Source organism: Molossus molossus, unplaced genomic scaffold, assembly GCF_014108415.1.
Source record: "Molossus molossus isolate mMolMol1 unplaced genomic scaffold, mMolMol1.p scaffold_m16_p_21, whole genome shotgun sequence".
In the NCBI taxonomy this organism is placed as follows: Eukaryota; Metazoa; Chordata; class Mammalia; order Chiroptera; family Molossidae; genus Molossus; species Molossus molossus.
The window spans coordinates 14105751-14130516 of NW_023425357.1; the positions used below are offsets into that span (position 1 = coordinate 14105751).

Consider the following 24766-nt stretch of genomic DNA (forward strand, 5'->3'; position numbering starts at 1 on the left):
GTAATTAGAAATAAATATTTCACAATATATAATTACATTTTTTTTTTGTGATTAATCACTATGCTTTAATTCTATTCAATTTGGTTTTTTTTATCCTCACACAAGGACATTTTTTTTTCTTTGATATTTTGTTAAGATAGAGTGGGAGGGAGAGAGAGAGAGAGAGAAACATCGCTGTGAACAGGACACATCGAGTGGTTGCCACCTGCACGACCCAACCAGGGCCGGGGACAAACTGCAACCGAGGTATGTGCCCTTAGTGGGAACTGAACCCGGGTCTCTCCAGACCACAGACCAACGCTCTAACTACTGAACCAAACCAGCCAGGGCTAATTCTGATCGATTGATTGATTGATTGATTTATTGTATGTGCCCTTAGTGGGAACCGAACCTGGGAGTTGCTGTTCTCAAGGAAATAATTTACATAAATCTACTTGTAACCTGGGGGCACCAATCTGCAAATAAATAGGACTGTGTCCAAAGATCTAGAGCATTTGCTTTCTTGCAAAGCTCCCCCTCACTCCAAGCAGCCTGTGCTTGTAGTTTCATTGCATTGCACTGATTCCTGCAGGCCGAGAGATGGCACAACCCCCTATATTGCTCACTTTATATTGGGGCCAGGCTGTGTTACAAAAAAAAAGATTAGCCTTTTTCTTGAGGGACTCAGGGTGAAATTTCTCCCAGTAGGCTAACATGTGCCCCAAATGCATTGTGGACTGATTTTCCATTTATGAGAGACAGATATGTAGCAACTCAAGAGTTAGAGGCATCTCTTCCTCTCTGGGCTCTTTTGGGCCATTCTGTGTATGGTAGGTATCCTGTTAAGCCATCCCTGACGCCCTCATGGAAGTTAAAGAAAAGATGGTTAGCACATAGTCAGCCTCAACACTAATTTCCTTCTGTGGAGGTTTCTTTAAAATCTGTATTTTCCCTTTTTGTTCAGTATCTGGTTTATTTAGTTCTAAATACATATTACTTTTCTGGGAAAAGCATATGTGGACATCACTGATTTTGAGAAAATCTCACCCTACCAGGTTAATTGGACAGATTTGATCAGCAAAGATATATATGTATTGTGCCATAACATTCCCTAGTTGGAAGGGAACTGGTTTAGATTAAAAAACAGCCCTGGATGGTTTTGCTCAGCGGTTAGGGCATTGGTCCATGAACCAGAGAGTCTCAGGTTTGGTTCCCCCTAAGGGCATATACCTCTGAGGCAGTTTGTCCCCAGCCCCAGTTGGGGTTGTGTGGATGGCAACCATTCGATGTGTCTCACAATGATGTTTCTCTCTCTCTCTCTTTCCCTCTCTCTCCTTCCTGCTCTATCTGAAGATAAATGCAAAAATGTCCTTGGGTGAGGATAAAAAATAAAATAAATTAAATTTAAAAAAGATTTAAAAACAGACATTGATTAGATATCTCTGTCATTTGTACAGAAGCTTTACTCTGAAGGAGAAGGCAATTAGTTGGGTGTGGTTAAGTATGGATAAAGTAGCTCCAGTATCTACAAGGACCTTAGTGGCTTCCTGTTTTATGATAATTTCAGCTTCTCCCAAACTCTCAGTGTGAAGAGGAAATTCCTTTGGAGCAGCCTAATGCTTGCTTCTGCTTTCTTTTCTCTTTCTAAGTACCATTTTGGTCTTCTATAATCTCTTATAAGGAAACCTGGCTTTCTACAATAGAAACAGATTTCTCTACAGTTACCCAAAAGACCTCATTTCGGAACTCTGTTATCTTTTTTTTTTTTTTATTGATTAATTTTTGTTACAAATGATTCTCCTTTTTTCCCCCACTGATTCCCCCCTCCCCCTTCCCTCCCTGCCCCTTCCCCCGATTGTTGTCCATGTCCACTGTTCATGCCTACATGCATATAAATTCTGTTGTTCATCCCTCTCTCAGCTCCCCACTCCTTAGGGGATTGTCCTCAAACTGTTATGTTCATTATATTCCAGAAATCAGTGAGATCATATGAAATTTGTCTTTCTCTGTTTGGCTTGTTTCACTTAGGATGATACTTTCCAGGTCCCTCCATGTAGTTTCAAAGGATAAGAGATCTTTCTTTCTTACCGCTGCGTAGTACTCCATTGTGTACATGTACCACAGCTTTTTAATCCATTCGTCTACTGATGGGCACTTGGGCTGTTTCCAGATCTTAGCGATTGTAAATAGTGCTGCTACAAAGATGGGGGTACATATATTCTTTCTGATTGGTGTTTTATGCTTCGTAGGGTATATTCCTAGAAGTGGGATCACTGGGTCAAATGGGAGATCAATTTTTAATTTTTTGAGGTGACACCATATTGTTTTCCATAGTGGCTGCACCAGTCTGCATTCCCACCAACAGTGTACTAGAGTCCCCTTTTCTCCACACCCTCGCCAACACTTGTTGTTTGATGATTTGTTGATGGCGGCCATTCTGACAGGTGTGAGGTGATACCTCATTGTTGTTTTGATTTGCATCTCTCTGATGATTAGTGATGATGAACATTTCTTCATATGTCTCTTAGCCATTTGTATGTCCTGTTTGGAGAGGTGTCTATTTAGTTCCTCTGCCCATTTTTTAATTGGGTTCTTTGTCTTCCTTTTGTGGAGTTGTATGAGCACTCTATATGTATTGGAAATTAACCCCTTATCTGATATATCATTGGCAGTTATGCTCTCCCATACAGTGGGTAGCCTTTCCATTTTGATGATTGTATCTTTCGCTGTGCAGAAGCTTTTGAGTTTGATGTAGTCCGGAACTCTGTTATCTTAATCCCAGAAACCAGTGGGTATATTAATTGCAATAGGTGAGAATAGCCAGCACTATATTCTTTAACAGTAAATCAGATTACTACGCAAACCTATAAGGGTCCCAGAGAAAGGTGGGGAAATCGTTAGGTAGATTCCTTAACTCTGTTCTAATCCAAGGTGTGTGTGTGTGTGTGTGTGTGTGTGTGTGTGTGTTGCTTGTTCCCCTCTGCCTGGGACCAGCCTTGCTTTTTTTTTTATGGAATTGACTGGTGCTTCTTCTAGGAGCTTCCAATTTGCAGACCAGATAAGCTTCTCATTCATTCAATTTTAATTCTAAAGCTGGCTTTTTAAAATTTTGCATACAAAAATTAATTTAGGCATCACAAGAGCTATGTTTTTCCTTAAATTGATATCACTTCTAGTTAAATCTTCCCATTTCTATAAGTCAGGAATGCTAACAGGGGTTGGGAGTTTCTGGCCTTGGAGGCACAATTTCACATGTTGATTTTAGTTTTATTTTGAGATTTGCAGAGTCAGAACAAACCTCCAGCTACACTGTGTAATTAATTGGTTGAAGCTCGCTGCCTGTGTGCTGAGTTCCAAGTCATCTCAAAGGCTCCCACATTTTTTGGCCTCCATTTGCCCCCCAAAAGATTCTCAGTACCGCCCTGGCCAGTTTGGCTCAGCGGTTGAGCGTCAGCCTGCGGACCAGAGAGTCCTGGGTTCGGTTCCCGCTAGGGGCACATACCACAAACACACACACACACACAAAAAAAAGATTCTCAGTACGTACAAATGCCTGAGATTGGAGGTGGAGGGAGTAAGCCCTCCCTTATCCTCAGAGCCAAATGAGCTTGGGCTCACATTCATGTAGTAAAAGATTTTGTTTAGACCCCTAGAAAGCAACTTCAATTATAAAGCCAAAGTTGAAAATCAGCCATCCGTTTTTTTCCTCCTCTCCTGCTTTAGCCTGTTTGTTTGTTTGTTTTTTATCCTCACTTGAGGATATTTTTCCATTTTTTGTTTAGAAAAAGTGGGAGGGAGAGAGAGAGAGAAACATCGACGTGAAATGGACACATCGAGTGGTTGCCACCAGCATGACCCAACAAGGGCCGGGGACAACTGCAACCGAGGCACGTGCCCTTAGCAGGAACCAAACCTGGGTCTCTCTGGACCACAGGCGGACATTCTAACTGCTGAGTCAAACGGCCATGGCTAGCCTGGATTTTTCACAACCTTAACCTTTAGCTCTACCTCAAGGACTTTGAAAAAGACAGATCAAAGAAATTCAGCTTATCTTCTAACAACAGAAGGGTCCAGAATTTCAAGGGAACTCACCCAAGCTCACCCAATACATATCAAAGAGCTGGTGGGACTCAATGATTTTTGAATGACATAGTCTCCCCAACATAACTTTTCCCACTCTCAGGGCATTGACCCTTTAAGCCAAATAAAATATTCTAGTCAGACCAAGAAGAAAAGTATCTGTTAGCTCTTAACTTTCATATTACTGCCCTAAGCCTCTCATTCCAAGAAACCAAAGCCCATCACTCTTATCGTTTAACCTTGCCCTAAGCCTCTCATTCCAGAAAACCAAAACCCATCATTCCAGTCAGTGGGAAGGAAATGACGAACCACCCTAACCCACCTTAAACTGCAAACGGTCACTCGACAAGAAAAACAAGTTTCAGGAGACCCCAGACCCCGACCAATCAAGAACTCGGGAGACCCCAGCCCTGACCAATCAAATATGACCACGTCTCCTCAGCTAACGATTAAATTTAAAAATCCTTAGTCTGTACAAGCCGGTTGCTATTTTCTCCTTAGAGGCAGCCCAGCAGGTCTTCTGCACTCTTCTGCTTACTCAGCACCACCTCGTTCTTACAGTATCTGATAGAAAAACCCAAAGATGGCATATCCAGGTAAGGACCTTATAGTTAATAAGTCCTTGAAGACACTGGCACAGCTAATGTGAAGAAATGGTTCCTTGTTAAGTGTAGCTGGGGGAGAAGTCCTGGTCTTTGGGTACAGCTAATGCCATTAATCAGCTCTGCATTACATCATTAACTATTAACCCATCATTCTCTCTTTATACTTCTAGAGGAAGTTGAATAAAGCTCTCAGACCATCAACTACATCCCTTCATTGCTTTTTTTGAGGGTCCTAAAGAATTTTAAAAGAAACTTAAAGACACGAAACTAGAAGATTGGTTACAAAGCATTGCAGTGTCCTGATTTAAAAGCATACTCTTGCCCTGGCGAGTTTGGCTCAACAGTTACAGCGTCAGCCCACAGTTCAGAGAGACCCGGGTTCAGTTCTCACTAGGGCACGTACCTCAGTTGCAGTTTGTCCCCGACCCCGGTGGGTCTCTCTGGTTTTCCAGTCAAGGGCACATACCTGATTTGCAGGTTTGATCCCCACTCCCAGTCAGGGTCCTGCTAGAGACAACCAATCCATGTGTCTCTCTCACACTGATGTCCCCCCCCCCTTCCCTTCCCCGACCCCGGTGGGGGTTGTGTTGGAGACAGCCACTCGATGTGTCCCTTTCATGTCAATGTTTCTCTCTCTCTCTCTCTCTCTTCCTCTCTCTTCCTCCCACTCTATCTGAACAAAAATGTAAAAATGTCCTCGATGAGGATAAAAAAATAAAATAAACAAATAAAAAGTGTACTCTGGCCCTGGCCAGTTTGGCTCAGCAGTTGGAGCATCAGCCCTTGAACCAAAGGGTTGTTGGTTTTCCAGTCAAGGGCACATACCTGATTTGCAGGTTTGATCCCCACTCCCAGTCAGGGTCCTGCTAGAGACAACCAATCCATGTGTCTCTCTCACACTGATGTTTCTCCCCGCCCCCCCTTCCCTTCCACATGCTCTAAAAAAACAATGGAAAACATCTTCAGGTGAGGATTAACCAAAAAATTAAAAACAGACTCTGGGTGTCGGCCTGTGGTCTGGAGAGACCCGGGTTCGGTTCCCGCTAAGGGCACGTACTTCGGTTGCAGTTTGTCCCCAGCCCTGGTTGGTCGTGCGGGTGGCAGCCACTCGATGTGTCCCTTCACGTCGATGTTTCTCTCTCTCTCTCCCTTCCTCTCTCTCCCTCCCACTCTATCTGTACAAAAAATGGAAAAATATCCTCGGGTGAGGATAAAAAACAAAAACAAAAAACAGACTCTGGGCCCTGGTCAGGTAGCTCAGTTGGTTACAGTATGTCCTGATATGCCAAAATTGTGGTTTCGATGCCTGATCAGGACAAAGAAGAACCAATCAGTGTCCTTGCTGGGTGGCTCAGATGGTTGGTGTGTCATACCATACAACAAAAGTTTGTGGGTTCCATTCCTGGTTAGGGCACATACCTAGGTAGTGGTTTCAATCCCTAGTGGAGGCGTGTGTGGGAGGCAACAAATAGATGTTTCTCTGCACATTGATATTTCTCTCACATCAATGTTCTCTCTCTCTCTCTCTCTCTTTTCGCTCTTGGTCAAATCAATAAAAAATATAAATAAATATCATTGGGTGAGGACTTTAATAAATAATAAAATATGGAAAATGGAAACATTCATAAATATGTGGACTTAAAACCCTTAAAAGCCAATGGGACAAGAAAAAAAAATCACAAGGATATTATAAAAGACTCTGAGATGGAAACACAGGTCCACAGCAGAAAGGGAAAGCTCTCAGGGCTATATTTCTTCCCATAAAAGATGGTTGATCCATCCTTCTTTCCTAAAATTTACTCAGCCTGGGAGGTGGGGCAGTTGTTGCCATGGCTCCTCTGGCTGCTTCTCCTCCTTCAACCTCAGACAGCCACCACTTCTTGGTCCTGGCTGTCCTGGGACTGGCTCTGCTTCACTTCATCTCCTGCTTCAGCTGGAGCCCAGTTTCCCTCGTTGATCCAGATCTAATTGCAATGTGGTTATAATAGCATAAGCATAGAAGTCCAGGAAAACCCACCTCCACTATCACGACTTCTTTTCCTTGAAACTTCTGAACTGATAATTTACTCTGAGTGATCTCTCTCTATCTCTCACATTCTCTCTCTCTGCTGCTCCTTCTATCCTCCCTCCTTCCTTCCCCTTCTCTTTTTTTGAAATTAATTTGTTGGTGGGTAGCAGAATTAAAATCAACTTATGGAATCTTCAAGGTATAAATGGCCTCTGGCAGAATTAAATTATTCTCTATATGAATATCTAGTTGTTTGTATACCAGTTACCGAAATTTTTCCTCATTCCCGACTAGTTGGTAGTATTATGTTTAAAGAACATCAGTAATCTATATACTGTTAGAGGTCTAATTTGGCTCTTAATTCCCTTTGGTCTATTTTTCAACACTTTTATCAATTCCACACTGCCTTAGTTACCATAGCTTCGCAATGAGTCTTGATATTCGATGGAGAACGACTTCTCATCTTGTTCTCTTTTAGGATACCTTGGCAGCTTCCAGGAGATGTAAACAGAACCACCCATAAAATATTATTTCTAAAGTAAAATGAATAAACTGCACCTGTAATCCAAACATTTGGTTTACAGAAAATATGAAGAAATATTTGCAACAACATGAATGAAACTGGAGGGCATTATGTTAAGTATAATAATCCCAACAGAGGAAGACAAATTCTGCATGGTAGAACTACATGTGGACTCTAAGTGAAATAATAAAAGTCAAACTCATGGAAACAGAATAGAATGGTGGTGGTTGCTTGGGGGCTGGGTGGTAGGAAATGAGAGGTTGGTTAAGGATACAAACCTTAAATTATAAGATGATTAAAGTCTGAAGATTTAATATATAGTATGGTGACTATAATTGAAATTTGTTGAGAGAGTACAGTCTTTTTTTTTTTTAATTCTCATCCAAAGACATTCTTGCATTTATCTTCAGATAGAACGAGAGGGAGAGAGGAAGGGAGAGAGAGAGAAACATCAATGTGAGAGAGATACATTGACTGGTCTCCACCCACACAATCCCAACCACGGCAGGGACAAACTGCAACCGAGGTAGGTAGGTGCCCTTAGCGGGAACCAAACCTGGGTCTCTCTGGTTCGTGGGCTGACGCTCTAACCATTAAGCCAAACCTGCCAGGGCAAGAGAGTAGATCTTTTTTTAATCCTCACTGGATTAAAAAGTGGGAGGGAGTGGGAGGGAGAGAGAGAGAGAGAAACATGGATGTGAAAGAGACACATCCAGTGGTTGCCGCCCTCACGACCCAACCAGGCCCGGGGACAAACTGCAACTGAGGTACGTGCCCTTAGCGGGAACTGAACCCGGGTCTCTCTGGACTGCAGGCCAATGCTCTAACCGCTGAGCCAAACTGGCCAGGGGAAGAGAGCAGATCTTAAAGGTTCTCACCATAAAAAAATTTAGCAACATGAGGAGATGGATATGTTAATTAATTATATTGTGACAATCCTTCCACAATATACTCACTATACACATTTCAATTCATCACATATACTTTAAATATATTATAATTTTATTTGACAATCATACCTCAATAGAGCTGAAAAAAAAAGTTGAATTTTTTACAGTTATTTGAGCAGGATCGCTATTTCCACACATAGTTTTTGAATAATCATGGTTCATTTCAACCACCTTGTAGAAAAATAAAACATTCTTTGAGATATTTGAAGGTGAGTTTAAAAAAATTTTTTTTGTTTGTAATCCTCACTCAAGGATATTTTTCCATTGATTTATAGATAGAGTCGTGGGGAAGAAGAAAGGGAGAGAGAGAAAGAGGCAGAAACATCAATGTCAGAGAGATATATAAATTGGTTGGCTCCAATATTTATCCAGGGCCAGGGATGGAACCTGGAACCAAGGTAAGAACCCTTGGTTGGAAATCAAACCCTTGGCTCTTAGGTCTGTGGGCCCACACTCTAACCGCTCAGCCAAACCATCCAAGGTAAATATATATATATATATATATATATTCAACATACATGCCTTTACTTGTTTGACATTTCATCTTTTTTCACTTGCCAGAAAATTAATATCAAAATGAGCACTTACAACTCACCAAAAATGCAAAACTTTTGGTATTTCTTTTGTGGGTTGATGAGAAGTTACGTGTGTGTGTGGGTGTGTGTGTTTTCAGCATTTCAGAATGAACAGCTCACGCAAAATAAACTGTCAGAGATTTAGATGAATCCAGCCGCAGGTAAACTAAAGAAAGCCACATCAAAAAGACTGAGATCATTTTTTGGTCTTTCTGCCCTATACAGCTACATTTATTCTCGGTCAAACTTATTAGTACTCTGATTTATAAAATTTAAAAAAATAAGGAAAGGAAGATAAACAGAATACAAAGAGGTCAATGGCCAAAAGGGAACTGAACGAACCGAACCACTTTATTTTTTTAATTTAACCTGGCAACCTACCTTAGCATAACCTTGTGGAGGATTCTGGGAAATGTAGTCCAGAGACGCCATGTGGTCAGAGCCACTTCCGCTCTGGGAGGGAGGAGCTCCAGCCCTTGTTTCCCTAGCGGACTCTGGAGAGCCACGCACGGGAATCATCCATACCTGGCAGGAGGTGAGTGAGTGACTGCGCAGAAATCTTTGTCTGTTCCTGCTTTGCCTGGTGTCGGACCCGCAGGTGCCATCCTCGCTCGGGGAATAGAAGCGCGGAGGGCAGGTTTGTGCCTGGTTCCCGCGTGGAAAAGGGAGCGATCCGGGGTGGCGATTTTAGGTTTGCGGGTCTCTGGGCCGGGTTCCCTCGCCTTCCCTACTTCCGCTAGCTTGCCGCCTTGTAGTGATAAGATCTTTGGAGAGTTATTTCTCTATTTTTCCTGTCCAGAGTGGGGTTAATAATTAGTGTCACCGGACGGGGACCGAGTTAACAGTAGTGTCACCAGAGGGCCCATTCACCCTTCAGCCAGCCAGTTGTGTGCGGGTTCTTGGCTTGGTGCAGGTAAGGTTTCACAGCAGAGTGCAGATGATTTTAAGAGTGTACTTATGTGTGCTGGGAACTGTAAACGTATAGGAGAAAGGAAACAAAAAGTTCAGGCCTGAGGTAAGAGCCTCAGATGGCTTACTTTGCGGGTTTTTATCTGCTTTCCAAAGGCGCTATTTTTAGGGGAAGATCTCAATAGAATATTCATCAGCTCTTCCAGATATGCCCTTCCAGAGTCTCTTGGTCTCCACTGTCTGGTCAGTGCCAGGGCGCGGGTTCTTAGTCCTTGCAGCTGGCTGGCCTGCTTGGCCTGGTTTTGCAGCTTTTCTGGGCATGGAGCTGAAATATCACTGAGGCCTAAATATTATCTCTAGGGAGGAAAGATGGGAGTGTGTGTACACTTGTGATCAGCGATATGAAAGGTTGAACGTTTGCCGTGGGGGCCCTTCCCACATGAGTTTTCCAAGGCTTCCTGCCTGGGTGACTTTCTGTATCTGGCATAAATTGCACCACCATTTTTGCAAAATGAAAGAAAACTTCAAATATATAGAGAATCTTTGTTAGTTTATTTGAACAGCTGTTGACAATTGCCCAGAAGCAAAATCTCAATGGATTGAGATAATGCTCCAGAGAATGGCAGTGTTCTACCTTATTTTTTACATTACAATGAAGGGGAGCTATAAATTCTTTTTTTTTTTTTTTTAATTTTTGGTACGTGCCCTTAGCGGGAACCGAACCTGGGACTCTCTGGTCCGCAGGCTGATCTCCAACCGCTGAGCCACACTGGCCAGGGCAGAGGAGCTATAAATTCTTTACATGAAATCCATTGATGATAGATTAGGGAGGTGAGAGAAAGCACAGCAGGTAAACCTCTGGGATTGGATGAAAAGCAAAATGATAGATATAGATCATCTACTTAGGTGGGTGGGTACTAGAGAGTTAATAGTCAACAATTAAGACTATAAAAATAACATTGAGGATTTATAGTCTCTGCTCTGGTCATTGGTTGTTCCCTGAGGGGTCCAGAAAAAGGAAAGTTACCCTGGTACTCCAAAGTTAAGTTATCTTACATGCAAAAGACAATAGACAGGCAGTGCAGGCCCCACTTGCTTTCTCTTACTAAATACTGTGAAATGCCAGATCTTGCAAAACTCCATTACTGGGTAGAGCAGGCGAGTGCAGCAAATAATCGGCCAGAGTGAGGGAATTGGACATTATGAACGGGCATTTCTTCCGGGTTTTGAGAAGTGGATGCATTACTCTCATTCCTACTAGAGTACTTCTGCCTGGAGTAGGATTACATGGGAACATAAGTAGCTCTCAGATACTGCATGCTTATTTTAATATATTTGTTCAAACCTCCTGACAATGCCGTGAGCTAGTTAATGGTATTATCCCTATTTTTATAGATATGGAAATAGGCACAAAGAGATAGTGGGTTAGAAGAATCAATAGTGGAAACCTGGGCAGAGCGAGGAGTTTGTTGGTGCTCAGGTCTAACAATAGACACCCAGGAGAATGTCCAGTCCCCAGAGCAGCAGCCAATGATATAGATCTGTGGAGAACATCACACAGAAAGTGAAATAAAATCCAGGGATCCAATCAGATGCAGAGTACGTGGACACAGAATAACGTGCAAGAAAAGGACTAAAAGATTGGTGGTTTTTGACACTCGATAAAACATAGAATTCAGAAAAATATCTTCGCATTTGGATTTGCTGTTAATGTAGCTTTTGATTAGTGTATTTATTTTTATGAATTCAACTGTATACACACAATTTCATTTTATTTATTTATTTTTAATCCTCACCCAAGGATATTTTTGCATTTATCTTCAGATAGAGTGGGAGGGAGAGAGGGGGTAAGAGAGAGAGAGAAACATCGATGTGAGAAAGACATATCGATTGCTTGCCACCCACACAACCCCAGCCTGGCCTGGGAACAAACTGCAACCGAGGTACGTGCCCTTAGTGGGAATTGAACCGAGGATTCTCTGGTCCGCGGGCCAAAGCGGGCCTGAGCCAAATCAGCCAGGGCCACACAATTTCATTTTGAAAACTGTATTCTATTTCGGTATCTATTAGTCATTTACCACGGTTCAGTTTTCTTGTTTGTGTGATAGGCATGAAATTATAGCACCTATCTCAAAGGTTTGTTGCAAAATAAAATAATCTATAAAAACTCAAAAAAAAAAAATAGTGGAGACCTGATGTTATGCCCCACCCAGACCTTTGGCCTCAGAGTTTACTCTCATGGTCATGGCCAGTACATTCCACTGCCTTTCATTTTCCACAAGGCTGAGAATGTTAACTCTGGGACCTTCAAGGGACTCTGTGTTGGCCTTACTGCTTAGAGTTGGGGGGTTGTTGACTGCCCAAGGGCCCCTCCCTGGCTGAGAGGTTAGTGATATGGGTCAAAGGGAGGGCTCAGTTTTCAAAATTCACACAGAGTAGCCGTATGTTTCAGGGCCTGTGTCTTATGGCTTCTCTCTCCTCTGCCACATCTGCCTTCCCAGGACTCTGCGCTTCCCCAGAAGGACCAGGAGAAAATGACCAAGTGCCAGGTGAGTTGAGTTTTGATTTTTATCTCATAATCTATCTCAGATTATACACATAATTTTTTTCTTCTTTGAAAAGGAGAAGGACAAGTATTTGTTATGTGCCAGTTACTAGTTTTTATATTGGTTTTATTTGTATTTCTTTTAAATCCTCACCCAAGGATAATTTCCAATTGATTTTCAGATAGAGTGGGAGGGAGAGAGGGAACGAGAAAGAGAGAGAGGGAAAGAAACATCCATGTGATAGAGACACATCGATTAGTTGCCTTCTGTAAATGCTGAAAGAAATAACTTTTAACTCAGAATTTTTTGTCCAGTAAGAATAGTTTTTGGGGATAAAGGGAATATTCAAGACAATTTTTTTTCCTTTATTGGTTTGAGAGAGAGAGGAAGGGAGAGGGAGAGAGACAGAGAGAAACTCCGATAAGAGAAAACATCGATTGGTCGCCTTCTGCATGCCCCCCACTGATGCAAATGGTCTAAATTACTAATTAAAATATAGGAATTGGTGTCTGGCCAGTGTGGCTCAGTGGTTGAGCGTCGACCCATGCACCAAGAAGTCTCCTGTTCAATTCTCGGTCAGGACACATGCCCAGGTTGTGGACCCAATCCCCAGTGTGAGGCATGCTGGAGGCAGCCAGTCGATGTTCTTTCATCAGTGTTTCTATCTCTCTCCCTCTCGCTTCCTCTCAAGTCAATAAAGGGAAAAAAAATATATATATATATATATATCTATCTATATATATATAGATTGGTATTGTGGATGCCCGGCTACTGTGGCTCAGTGGATTGAACACTGTCCTATGCACCAAGAGGTCACCAGCTGGATTCCGGTTCAGGCCCCTGCCTGTGTTGTGGGATCCCCAGTAGGTGTCATGCAGGAGGCAACCAATCGGTGTTTCTCTCTCAATATTTCTATCTCTCTCACTCTCCCTTCCACTCTATCAAAAGTCAATGAAAACAAAACATTTAAAAGAAATATGCTATGAAAAACTCACTTCAAATAAAATAACCCAGGCAGGTGAAACTAAAAGAATGGAAATAGCTGTACCATGCAAACATTAAAAGACTGCAGTGGGCCCTGGCTCAGTGGTTAGAGCGTTGGCCTACAGACCAATGAATCACGGGTTCATTCTGGTCAAGGGCATGTAACTCGGCTGTGGTTCATCCTGCCCCTGGTCAGGGTCATGCAGGAGGCAACCAGTCGATGTGTCTTTCACATAGATGTTCCTCCCTCCCTTCCTTCCTCCCTCCCTCCCTCCTGCTATATCTGAACAAAAAATGGAAAAATGTCCTCGGGTGAGGATTTTTTAAAAAAGACAGCGGAGTTGAATAAATGAAAATGTAATCATCCCCTTACCATACCAATGATAAGTATAGTAATAAAAGCTAACATTCATTGAGGACCTACTATGTGCTAGGTATATAGTGTCTAAGAAAGCACTGCCCAGTAGAACTTCAACGATGGAAATGTTCCATGTTGTGCTGTCTGACAGGGTAGCCACAGGCGACGTGTCTCTTGAGCATTTGAAATGTGTTAGTGCGCCCTGGCCAGTTTCGCTCAGCAGTTGAAGCGTCAGCCTGCAGTCCAGAGAGACCCGGGTTCGGTTCCCACTAAGAGCACATGCCTCGGTTGCAATTTGTCCCCGGCCGTGGTTGGTCGTGCGGGTGGCAGCCACTCAATGTGTCCCTTTCACATCGACGTTTCTCTCTCTCTCTCTCTCTCTTCCTCTCTCTCCCTCCCATTCTATCTGAACAAAAAAATGGAAAAATGTTCTCGGGTGAGGATTAAAAAATGAAAGAAAGAAATGTGTTAGTGCAACTGTGGGAGAGATTTTTTTTTTAATTTATTTATTTTTTCTTTTTAAACTTATCTTTATTGTTGAATGTATTACAGATGTCCCTCTTTTTTTCCCCCCTTAACCCCCTCTTCCCCAATCCCACCCTCCACCTGCCTTCTCACAGTATTGTCTGTGTATATTGGTTATGCACATATGCATATAAGTTCTTTGGTTGTTCTTTTTCTGCCCCACCTTCCCCCTTCCCTTTGAGGTTCCTCATTCTAACAACCAATTTGTACTTCTTAATCCTTTCATCATTTTCACCCTTCCTCCCAACCTTCTCTCATCTGGCAACCAACAAAAAGTTCTCTGTATCTATGAGTCTGTTTGAGAAATTTTAATTTTAGATAATTATCACTTTAAATTTAAATTTGTATAGCCACATGTGAACTTTAGTATACTTATAGTAGCACATATATCTTCATTCATTTGTACATATAAGAATATTCTGATGTGGGCATCATTACACAGATGAGGAAATAGATTAAGGGATCTGTTGGTCTAAAATCATGAAACTTGGGAGGGGCATAGCTTTGGGATTTAAACTGAGGCATGAATACGGTCAGACACATTGAATGCTGTCATAAACAGTGTCACAGATAGCACGAGAGCACAGAGGACCAATTTTACTTTATTTAGTTTCTTTTTTATCCTCACCCGAGGACCAATTTTATAGCTCCTCAGATGTGTGACCAGTTGGTGTGTCAAATTGTAACAAAGTGAAAGTACCCAGGTTTAGTGAATGTGTGAGTGAGAAAACAAAAATAAAAGCTATCAGACCCTGTTGGAAGTAAATTGACCTAACCTTCTTGGAACAATTTGGTGGTATTAGTCAACTTATGTAATGTATATCTGCCGCCATTCAAGAGTTACAATTCCAGGGCGCTTACTGTAGGAATACTAAAAAAGGACACCAAGTGAAATAAGCAGGGATTATTATTTAATTGCACATACTTTTGATGGGAATGTGGAAAATTAGGGTGTGAAATTGACATGCTGAATTGAGAAGGGGAGGAAACTACATAAAGGGGTCTCAAGGCCCTCAGAATCCGGAACTTCCCACCCATCCTCTCTGCCACTCAGTGCTGCCCGTCTCCCAGTGGCCATTGGTCATAAGATTGAGGTTGCATGTGTTTGGTGTTGTAGGAGATGGTGACCTTCAAGGATGTGGCTGTGGTCTTCACCGAGGAGGAGCTGGGGCTGCTGGACCTGTCCCAGAGGAAGCTGTACCGAGACGTGATGCTGGAGAACTTGCACAACCTGGTCTCAGTGGGTGAGGACAGGGGCCCTCTGTAACTGAATGTCAGCTCCTGGGAGTATTTTGACTTCACATGTTTAAGACTTTTGGACTCTTATGTGTACTTGAAGCTGGGGATCTGAATTTCCTATGTTCTGTGGGATAGCTTTTCTGTACCTTTCCTACTTTTTGCAAATTGCAGTTGGGACATCTTGGTGGGGTTTTAAATCAGTTGGTGAGTTACATCTTTATTGTATTGAAGGAAACAATAAAGATAGCATAACTCATTGTTGGAACCGCATACAGTGTAACCAAAATTGGGAGTAAATCAGGAAAGGGTGATCATTTTATTACCTGTTTATTTATTACAACTGGTCCAATTCAGAATTTGGAGAAATATATGCATGAGTGCATGAGGATTGTAGTATTGGAATAAAAATTTTGGTCTTTAACTTATCTACCTTGTACATAAGCCATTTCTTTTTCACAATGTGTTAACCCTTCAAATTGGATTGGATTACACTTGGGGAGGGAAGAGTAAGTTCAGATGGTAAAGACAGAAACTTAAGGAGGTGGGTGTTCACGTGAGAACCAGGCAGCTCTGAGTCCTTCCGGGGCACAAGCCAGGTGCTGACCTTCTCACTACCCAAGGGGGGCCTCCCTGGCCCAAGCCTCTGTCATTCATTACTCAGCTTACTTACAGGTCTCTCACTGTCTCCCTGCTTCTGCGTTGGCTTCTTATAGTCTGTTCTCCAACAGCAGCCAGATCATCTCAGTCAGATCAGGTCACTTCTCGTTTACCCTTCCCTGACTTCCCATCTCACTCATACAATCCAAAATCCTCCCTGTGTCCTTAGAGTCCAGCCTGGTGTGATTTCCTTTTCATAGCCTTCTAGCCATACAAGGCTACTTTCTGGGTTTCAAACTTGTGGACTGTACCTCTACCTCGTGGTCTTTCTCTTGCTCCTCTATATTCTGGCTGGGACATTCTCCCCATTACATTCTCTTGGTCCTTACTCATTGTGTCTGCTCAGATGTTATCTTGTTATGGCAGAAATTTGTTCAGCAGAAGAGACAGACTGCAGTGCACTCAGAGGATTAGAAAAGGACTGTTTAATGAGCACAGGTGCTGTCTCAGGGGAGTCACCTGCAAAGGCTGAGCCCCGCACCCAGGTTCCTGCTGCCTTTTATACATGATAAGCCTTTGAGGCATTTGGGGGCCTCCTAGTTCCACTGTAGTTTAGGCAGTTGGAGGATGTACTGGGAATTACAAAAGCCAAGGGCGGGGTCACTACATTGCCAAAGGGGCTGCACCTGGCTTGCCTTCTCACAAAAGCCAGGGGCATGGGTGGGGTGGGGTCTTTGCACTGAGAGATAAGGGGATCATCTGTGTCCCCCAGGGACTGGGACAGGAGAGGGGAGGGAGGAGTCTTTACACAGTGAGATAAAGGAATGGTTTTTATTAGCCTTGCCTTCTTAATATCATCCCAGAAGCCAGCTCTGACCACTCTGCTTAAAATCTTTAGCCCCCTACCCTGCCTTACTTTGTGACTGATCATTATTTACAGAATATATTTTAACAGATATATTAACTGATATATTAACAGAATATATTTTGTTTAGGTCGGCCCTCATTTATCGCGGTTAATCAGTTCCAGACTCTACCGTGATAAATGAATTTCTGCGGAGTAGGATTCTTTACTTATACACAGTCATCCCTCGCCACTTTGCGGTTCGACTCTCATGGCTTCACTCTATCGCAGTTTTTCAAATATAGTAATAAAGTATTTAAAAAATTACCATAGAGCCCTGGCCAGTTTGGCTTAGCGGTTAGAGCATCGGCCCGCGGACCGGAGAGTCCCAGGTTTGGTTCCCACTAAGGGCATGTACCTCGGTTGCAATTTGTCCCGGCCCCTTGGGGTCGTGTGGGTGGTGACCACTTGATGCGTTTCTCTCACATTGATGTTACTCTCTCTTTTTCCCTCATGCTCTAATGCAAAAATGTCCTCAGGTGAGGATAAAAAAAAAGAAAAACCATGACAGCGTGAAGCTGTGAAAGTCCAAGCGCGAAGTAGCGAGGGACGACTGTACTTGTATACAGCTTTCCCCTGCTCTTCAGACTGTAATGTCAAGATAGCAGGGATTGTATCTGTTTTAGTTTTTTTTTTCTTTATTGATTTTTAGTGAGAGAGGAAGAAAGAGGGAGAGATAGAAACATCGATGAGAGAGAACATCGATTGGCCTCCTCCTGCATGCCTCCACTGGGGATCAGGCCCACAACCTGGGCATGTGCCCTGACCAGGAATTGAACCGGTGACCTCTCGGTGCATGGGTTGACACTCAGCCACATCTGCTGGGTTGTATCTGTTTTCTTTGTTGCTGTGTACCAGGTGCTTCTAACAGATGTAACACAGGATATGTTCATTAAATATTTCTTTGATGAAGGAGTAAGTGGATGAAAGAATAGACTAAAGGATGATTGGGTAGGTGGTCCCATTTGAATGGTAGTAAAATGGCTCCCTCACAGCTTCTCATGAACTGTTCTTTCTGCATTGCCATTATGGGAACTGCCCCATCCGTTTACCTAGTGACATCCTTCCTGCCTACCTTTGTTTCTCCTCCCTTCCATTCCTTCATTTCTCCCTTTTCTTCACTCCCTTTTTCTTTCATTTACCTTTACTATGTATATTGCTCAGATCAATCCAGCCTAAAATACAGTAACTACGGTCACCCCTATTATATTCTGTATATATTATAGAAAATAAAAAAATTAAATCAGACAAACATAAAAACTAAGAATAAGAAAATCTACCTGCTATTCTGGCAGATGAGATCCTGCCTGTTGTGCATAGTGGAAGAAATTTTTCTATGGCTTTTTATCCTTTCTTTTTCTGTCTTTATGATGTGTGAATTTTTTGTACAATCAGGAAGGTGGGATGCTGGCTCCATTTGACTCAGTTCCTTATTTTTCTGTATGTACCTGACTTGAAAATTACCATCTCAATTACACTGTTTTTGTTTTTGTTACCAGGTAGCTTTAAAAATACTTTGCCTTTTTAATTTTTATTCATTTATTCATTGATTTAATATTTTTTCCTTATTGATTTTTTTTTTTTTTTTTTTATCGATGAGAGAGAATGTCGCCTGGCCGCCCCTTGCATGCCCCCTAATAGGGATCTGGCCTAAAACCTGGTCATTTGCCCTGACTGGGAATTGAACTGGTGACATCTTGGTGTATGGGTCAAGGCTCAACCAGTGAGCAACAACAGCTCGGCTGCTTTGCCTTTTTTTTTTTAGCCTCACCCGAGGACATTTTTCCATTTTTTGTTCAGATAGAGGGGAAGGAAACATCGACGTGGAAGGGACACACCGAGTGACTGTCTCCCGCACAACACAACCAAGGCCAGGGACAAACTACAAACAAGGTACGTGCCCTTAGCGGGAACCGAACATGGGTCTCTCTGGACCACGGGCCGACGCTCTAACAGCTGAGCCACACCGGCCAGGGCTGCTTTGCCTTTTTTTAAAAAATTGCTTTAATTTTGTTAAACACAGGAAATTCCTTTTTTAATTCATTTATTGATTGAAAGAGAGGAAGTGTGGGGGAGGGTGAAAGAGAGAGAAACACGAATTTGTTGTTTTATTTCAGTATTTAATGGTTGATTCTATGTGCCCTGACCAGAATTCAAACCCACAACTGTTGCGTATTGCACAATACTCTAACCAACTGAGCTCCCCAGCCAAGGATGCTTTGCCTACTTGAAAAAAATCTTTACTTTTATTTTTCAATTCTGGGCCAACATTTTATTAAAATATGTACGTAAAAATGCATAGGCCCTGGCCGGTTTTGCTCATTGGTTAGAGCGTCGGCCCGCGGTCCTTAGAGACCCAGGTTCGGTTTCCGCAAAGGGCACATACCTCGGTTGTAGTTTGTCCCTGGCCCTGGTTGGGTCGTGCGGGTGGCAGCCACTTGATGTGTCCCTTTCATGTCGATTTTTCTCTCTCTCTCCTTCCCACTCTATCTGAACAATAAATGGAAAAATGTCCTCGGGTGAGGCTAAAAAAAAATGCATAGATTATAAATGAACAACTCCATGAATTTTCAGGAAGTGACATTACTCCATATTTGTTTAGGTTCTTTTTATTGTGGTCACATTTACATACATACATTTTAAGCATGCAATTTGAGTAGTTTTGACAAATGGATGCATCTCTGTAATTTGTGCCCTTCAGAGCGCAAAACAAATCTTACAGTATATTCTATCCACCTCTACCTTATAAAAAGTCGTTTTTGGCAGCATTTGTATATCCCTTGATTTTGCATTGAATGTGTCCATTTAGTTGCCCTGTTGCATCTATGAGGACTATTTTTGCCCTGGCCAGTTTGGCTCAGTGGTTAGAGCGTCGGCTTGTGGACCAGAGAGTTCCAGGTTCGGTTCCCGCTAGGGGCACGCACCTTGGTTGCAGTTTGTCCCCGGCCCCGTTGGGGTCATGTGGGTAGCAGCCAGTCAATGTGTCTCTCTCACATTGATGTTTCTCTCTCGTCCTCCTGCTCCATTTTAGATAAATGCAAAAATGTCCTCCTGTGAGGATAAAAAAAAGAATATTCTTGAGGCTCATTTTCACTGAGAAGATGCACAAACTAAAGAGTTTCTTCTCCCTTGAGAATTCTTATAAACAAATGTTCACAGAGAATGGTGCTAGGTGGATCTCACTGTCTTCACTCCTGGAGACAGCTCACAAGTGGAGGAAAAATCAGTGTGACTAAACAATTATGTCAGAACATAGTTACTCTTCTGATGAATATCTAACCTAATTATAATATTTATGGTACTTGTATTAGCTGTTTATATCTTTATAGCATACTATTCTTAAAGTTAGGTGCTTACAAAAACAGCATTTATTTATATTTTTGTGAGTCACGAATCTGAAGGCAGCTTAGCTGAGTGATGTCAAGGAGTCTAGCAGAGCTTCAGGCCTTTGAAGGCTAATGGGACTGAATGATTGGCTTCCAGGATGGACTCATTGACATGGTCTTTGTCTGAAGACCTCGATTCCTTGCCTGTGATTGTGTTCCTTAGATTGCCTCAGTGTCCTCCAAACCTGGCAACTAGTTCTCCTTTGCTGGTTATACCCAAGAGAGTGGAAGGCAGAAACTATAATTTCTTGTGTGACCTAACCATAGAAGTGATGTAGTTTCACTTCTGCTATATTCTGTTGGCTTCATAGACCAAATCTGACATGTTGTGAGAAGGGATTTGATAGGATATGGGCAGTAGGAGGCATGATCATTGGGGTCCATCCTGTTTTTATAAATACATATATACAAAACTGGGACACTAACACTAACCACTCACATTCATCAGAAAATTCAGCCCAATTATGTGGCAACAATTATCGGATTTTTACTCCCATAAGTTGTATCAGTTATGGGAATGAGTTTTCTATTTTTTTTTTCAGTTATAATGTTCACCTATTGAATATTATATAATTCTTTTCACTTTTGCTGGGAATGTCTTCTTCTCTAGCCATGTAACTCTCATTTTGACCTTATTAGGTAAGTTTTGTTATACCGATAAGAGTCTCTTTAACATTTAGTAAATAGGAGCCTAATCATGAACACTTTATTTCCGTAGGCTGAAAAAAGACAAAGAGAAAGTCAAGCTGATTAAATATGATCTCCCTATATGGTTGATCTGTGATATATTTTTATCTCTGAACAGACATTCATTTGTACTCACCTTCATCTCTGAATTCTCCTTATCATTCCAGGACATTGGAATCAAAATGAGATAGAGACTCTTCAAATAGTAGGATTAAGTTCCCTTTTTCATGAAGACCTCGTGTGTTGGCAAATATGGGGACAACTCACAAGTAAGTTAATCAGAAATCAAGAATTGATAATAAATCTGCAAGGCAAGAAGTCTGATTTGCCAAAACAAGTTGATTCCTCCTGTCAGTTGTGGGCAGGAGAATCTACTCAGGTTTCTGAAGATGAGAACCATGTAATAAAGCTTCAAGGGGAAGTTCAGAGTTTCAATAGTATAAAAAATCAAGAATTTCCTATAAAGACCACTGTTGATTTCTGGAAGAAAATGTATCCAGGAGAGTCACAGAATTATCAAAGTAGGTATCAGCAGATTGACAAAAGATATGAACTGAGAAGGAGCTCTCATGACCATGATGTTGATCTGGAAGTACCCAAAGGTGAGAAGTCTTATAGTCACAAGAATTGTGGAAATGACTTCATGAAGAAATCATTGCAGCATAGTGTAATCCACTCAGGAGAGCAAACCTCTGATGAGAATGGGAAAGGCTTCAGCGTTGGCCGTAATGTTGAACATCATCAGCAGTTGCACCTAGGAGCAAAAGCCCATGTGTGTAGTGAGTTTGGGGAGGAATTTAGTCAAATCTCACCTCTCCAAATTCATCAGAGAGTCAACACAGGAGAGAAACCCTACAAATGTGAAGAGTGTGGGAAATGCTTCAGGTGGAGCTCATGTCTTCATGTTCATCAGAGGATCCATACAGGAGAGAATCCATATAAATGTGGTGTGTGTGGTAAGAGCTTTAAACATAACTCACAGCTTAAAGTTCATCGCCGAATCCACCCACGTGAGATACTCTACAATTGTGCTGTGTGTGGTAAGAACTTCAGTGGAAGTTCAAAACTTCAAGCTCATCAGCGTGTCCACACAGGAGAAAAACCATATAAATGTGATGTATGTGGAAAGAGCTTCAGGCAGTGTTCTTCTCTTCAAAACCATGAGCGAATACACACTGGAGAGAAACCCTACAAATGTACTGTGTGTGATAAGAGCTTCAGTCGGAGTTCAAACTTTGGAGCCCATTGGCGTGTGCACACAGGAGAGAAACCCCACAAATGTGCTGTGTGTGGTAAGAGCTTCATTTCTTCCTCGACTCTTCACAACCATCATCGAATCCACACTGGAGAGAAACCCTACAAATGTGAACAGTGTGGGAAATGCTTCTCATGTAATTCTTCCCTTAGGGTACATCGGAAAATTCACACAGGAGAGAAGCCCTATGAATGTGGTTTCTGTGGTAAGAGGTTCATTCAAACTAAAGGCCTTCGTGCTCATCAGCAAGTTCACACTCGCAAGTAACCCTACAAATGTGAAGAGTGTGGGAAAGTCTTCATGAGGATCTTGTGTCTTCATGTTCATAAGAAGATCCATACAGGAGACAAACCCTATAAATGTGGTATGTTTAGTAAGCGCTTCAGCCATACCTCCATTATAAGAAATAAGAAACCAAGTCAAGTCAGCAGAGACAAAAAAGATTTCTCAGTGTGCCTAATTGAAATGAATAAAAGTGGGTCAGGATGTCCACCTGGTTAAAAATGATTCTGTATTACTTCTTTTGTGATTCTCTCACCTCTGCCCTCTGGTTGAGTTGGTTCCCACCCACTAATAGGATATTTGCTTAAGGAATTAGTGTTCTGTTAACCTAGAGCATAGCTTTATCTAAATACTTCTCAAGCAGTTTTTACTGACTTTCCTTTGTCAATCTCAGTCATTTGCAGACTTGGCATTTTCAAGTATACTGTATCCAAACACAAATTTTCATAGAGTTACTGTGAGTTATGATTTGTTAGTTTAATCATGTATCAGCATTTTGGAGGTTCTTATAAAAAAACTGTTTTTCAAAATAAAATTAGTTTTTAAAAATATAGTGTCTGAGCCTGGCTTGTGTGATTCAGTGGTTCAGCATTGACGCATGCACCAGGAGGTCACCAGTTCGATTCCCAGTCAGGGCACATGCCCAGGTTGTGGGCCAATCCCCAGTGGGGGGCATGTATGAGGTGGCCAGTCAATGTTCTCTCTCATCAATGTTTCTCTTTCTCCCTCTCCCTTCCTCTCTAAAATCAATAAAGAAAAGTTGTTTTAAAATATATAAAATGTCTGGGATTTTTTAAAAAGTGAAATAATTTAAAGCACTAATACAAGTAATACCACTGACACATAAACAATATTTTATAGTCGTTCCTTGCCACTTCACACTTCAACTTTCGTGGCTTCACTCTATCGTGGTTTTTTCAAACATATTCATTATAAAGTTGATCGAGACAGTGAAAATTATACAGCGTGTGCTCGGTTGTCTGAGTCAATTATACACCCCTGTCTTAAAATTAATATTGCTGTACATATGGGCTGTAGGCCTATGTATTTGGGCACCCCCGCAAATCCTTCAACACCAGGTGCAATCACTCGACTCCTTGCATATGGGCAATAATGTGCCTTCAGAGGAGCAGTAACCTTGCTCTTCCTTGCTGTGCAATACATCTTCATTGCTTCATTATCGAACAAGTTGTACTATATTCATAGGTTGCTGGTTGTGTGTAAGAACTGTGTGTTTGTGTAATTAAACATACAATAATAATGTTTGCAACATATAATATATGTCTTATTTTTTCTTATTTTTAATATATTGGGTAATATGAGTGTAATGGTGACTAAAGGGTGTTATTTCACGTCTAGAGGGCTCTAATGTTAAAAATCGTATTTAGAAGGTTGTAAACAGATTTCCTATGTTCTAACTGCGAAAATATTTGATTTATAAATAAAGAATCCTACTTTTCAGAAATTCAAATTTTTGCTGTAGAGTCTGGAACTGATAAATGAGAGCTGAATGTATTAAGTTTTTTTCATTTTACTGAACTTTATATTGAGAGACATAGAAAGAGATTGATTAGTTCCACCCCTTTATACATTCATTGGTTGATTCTATTTTTTTTTCTTTATTGATTTTAGAGAGAGAGGAAGGGAGAGGGAGAGAGAGCTAGAAACATCAATAAGAGAGAAAATTGATTGTCCGCCTCCTGCATTTCCCCCATTGAGGATCGGGCCCACAACCTGGGCATGTGCCCTGACCAGGAATCGAACTGGCGACCTCTTGGTACATGGGTCGATGCTCAACCACTGAGCCACACTGGCCAGGCTCATTGGTTTATTCTTTTTTTTTTTTTTTTCCTTTATTGATTTTAAAGAGAGTAACGGAGAGGGAGAGAGAGAAACATCAATGAGAGAGAATATCGATTGGCTGCCTTCTGCATGCCACCCACTGGGGATTGGGCCCACAACCTGGACATGTGCCCTAACCGGGAATCGAACCGGCGAGCTCTTGGTGCATGAGTTCATGCTCAACTGCTGAGTCACACTGGCTGGGCTCATTGGTTGATTCTTGTATGTCCCATTACTGGGGATTGAACCCATAATGGAGTATTGGGATGATACTCCAACCAACTGAACTACCAGGCCAGGGTAATAATACTTCATTGGACTTTTTTTATTTTTTTGGTATCATCAAATAGATACTGGGTACTGTTGTACTAAATCTTGGAAAACTAGGATACTCTGCATACTGTGTTGTCAGTTTATTGATTTTTTTGCTCATTCATATCTTGGAATTATTTTCTATCGATATTGATCTTAAATAATTTTTTCTCTATTTTTTTAAATCCTCACTTGAGGACATTTTTACATTAATCTTCAG

The 24766-nt window shown here is 41.8% G+C and overlaps 1 protein-coding gene and 1 pseudogene across 2 annotated transcripts; both read left to right on the forward strand.

The window, feature by feature from the left end:
* Positions 1-4642: 4642 nt before the first annotated feature.
* Positions 4643-11294, forward strand: LOC118638934 (annotated as a pseudogene).
* LOC118639525 (zinc finger protein 233-like) lies at positions 9186-22822 on the forward strand. Of its 2 annotated transcripts, XM_036275999.1 has the most exons (5): positions 9186-9255; positions 12131-12178; positions 15160-15286; positions 21023-21124; positions 22263-22822. In XM_036275999.1, exons 2-5 carry the CDS (start codon positions 12164-12166, stop codon positions 22412-22414), a joined length of 396 nt encoding a protein of 131 aa, XP_036131892.1. In that variant the 5' UTR covers positions 9186-9255; positions 12131-12163; the 3' UTR covers positions 22415-22822. The 2 variants fall into 2 exon arrangements, with proteins under 2 accessions (XP_036131892.1, XP_036131891.1); XM_036275998.1 differs by having other exon boundaries at positions 21023-22822.
* The last annotated feature ends 1944 nt before the right edge of the window (positions 22823-24766 follow it).

Excerpts from the sequence above, each read along its gene's own strand:
- LOC118639525 (XM_036275998.1), top strand. Across the intron at positions 15,287-21,022 it reads GCACAACCTGGTCTCAGTGG|GACATTGGAATCAAAATGAG; the intron begins GTGAGGACAGGG and ends TTATCATTCCAG.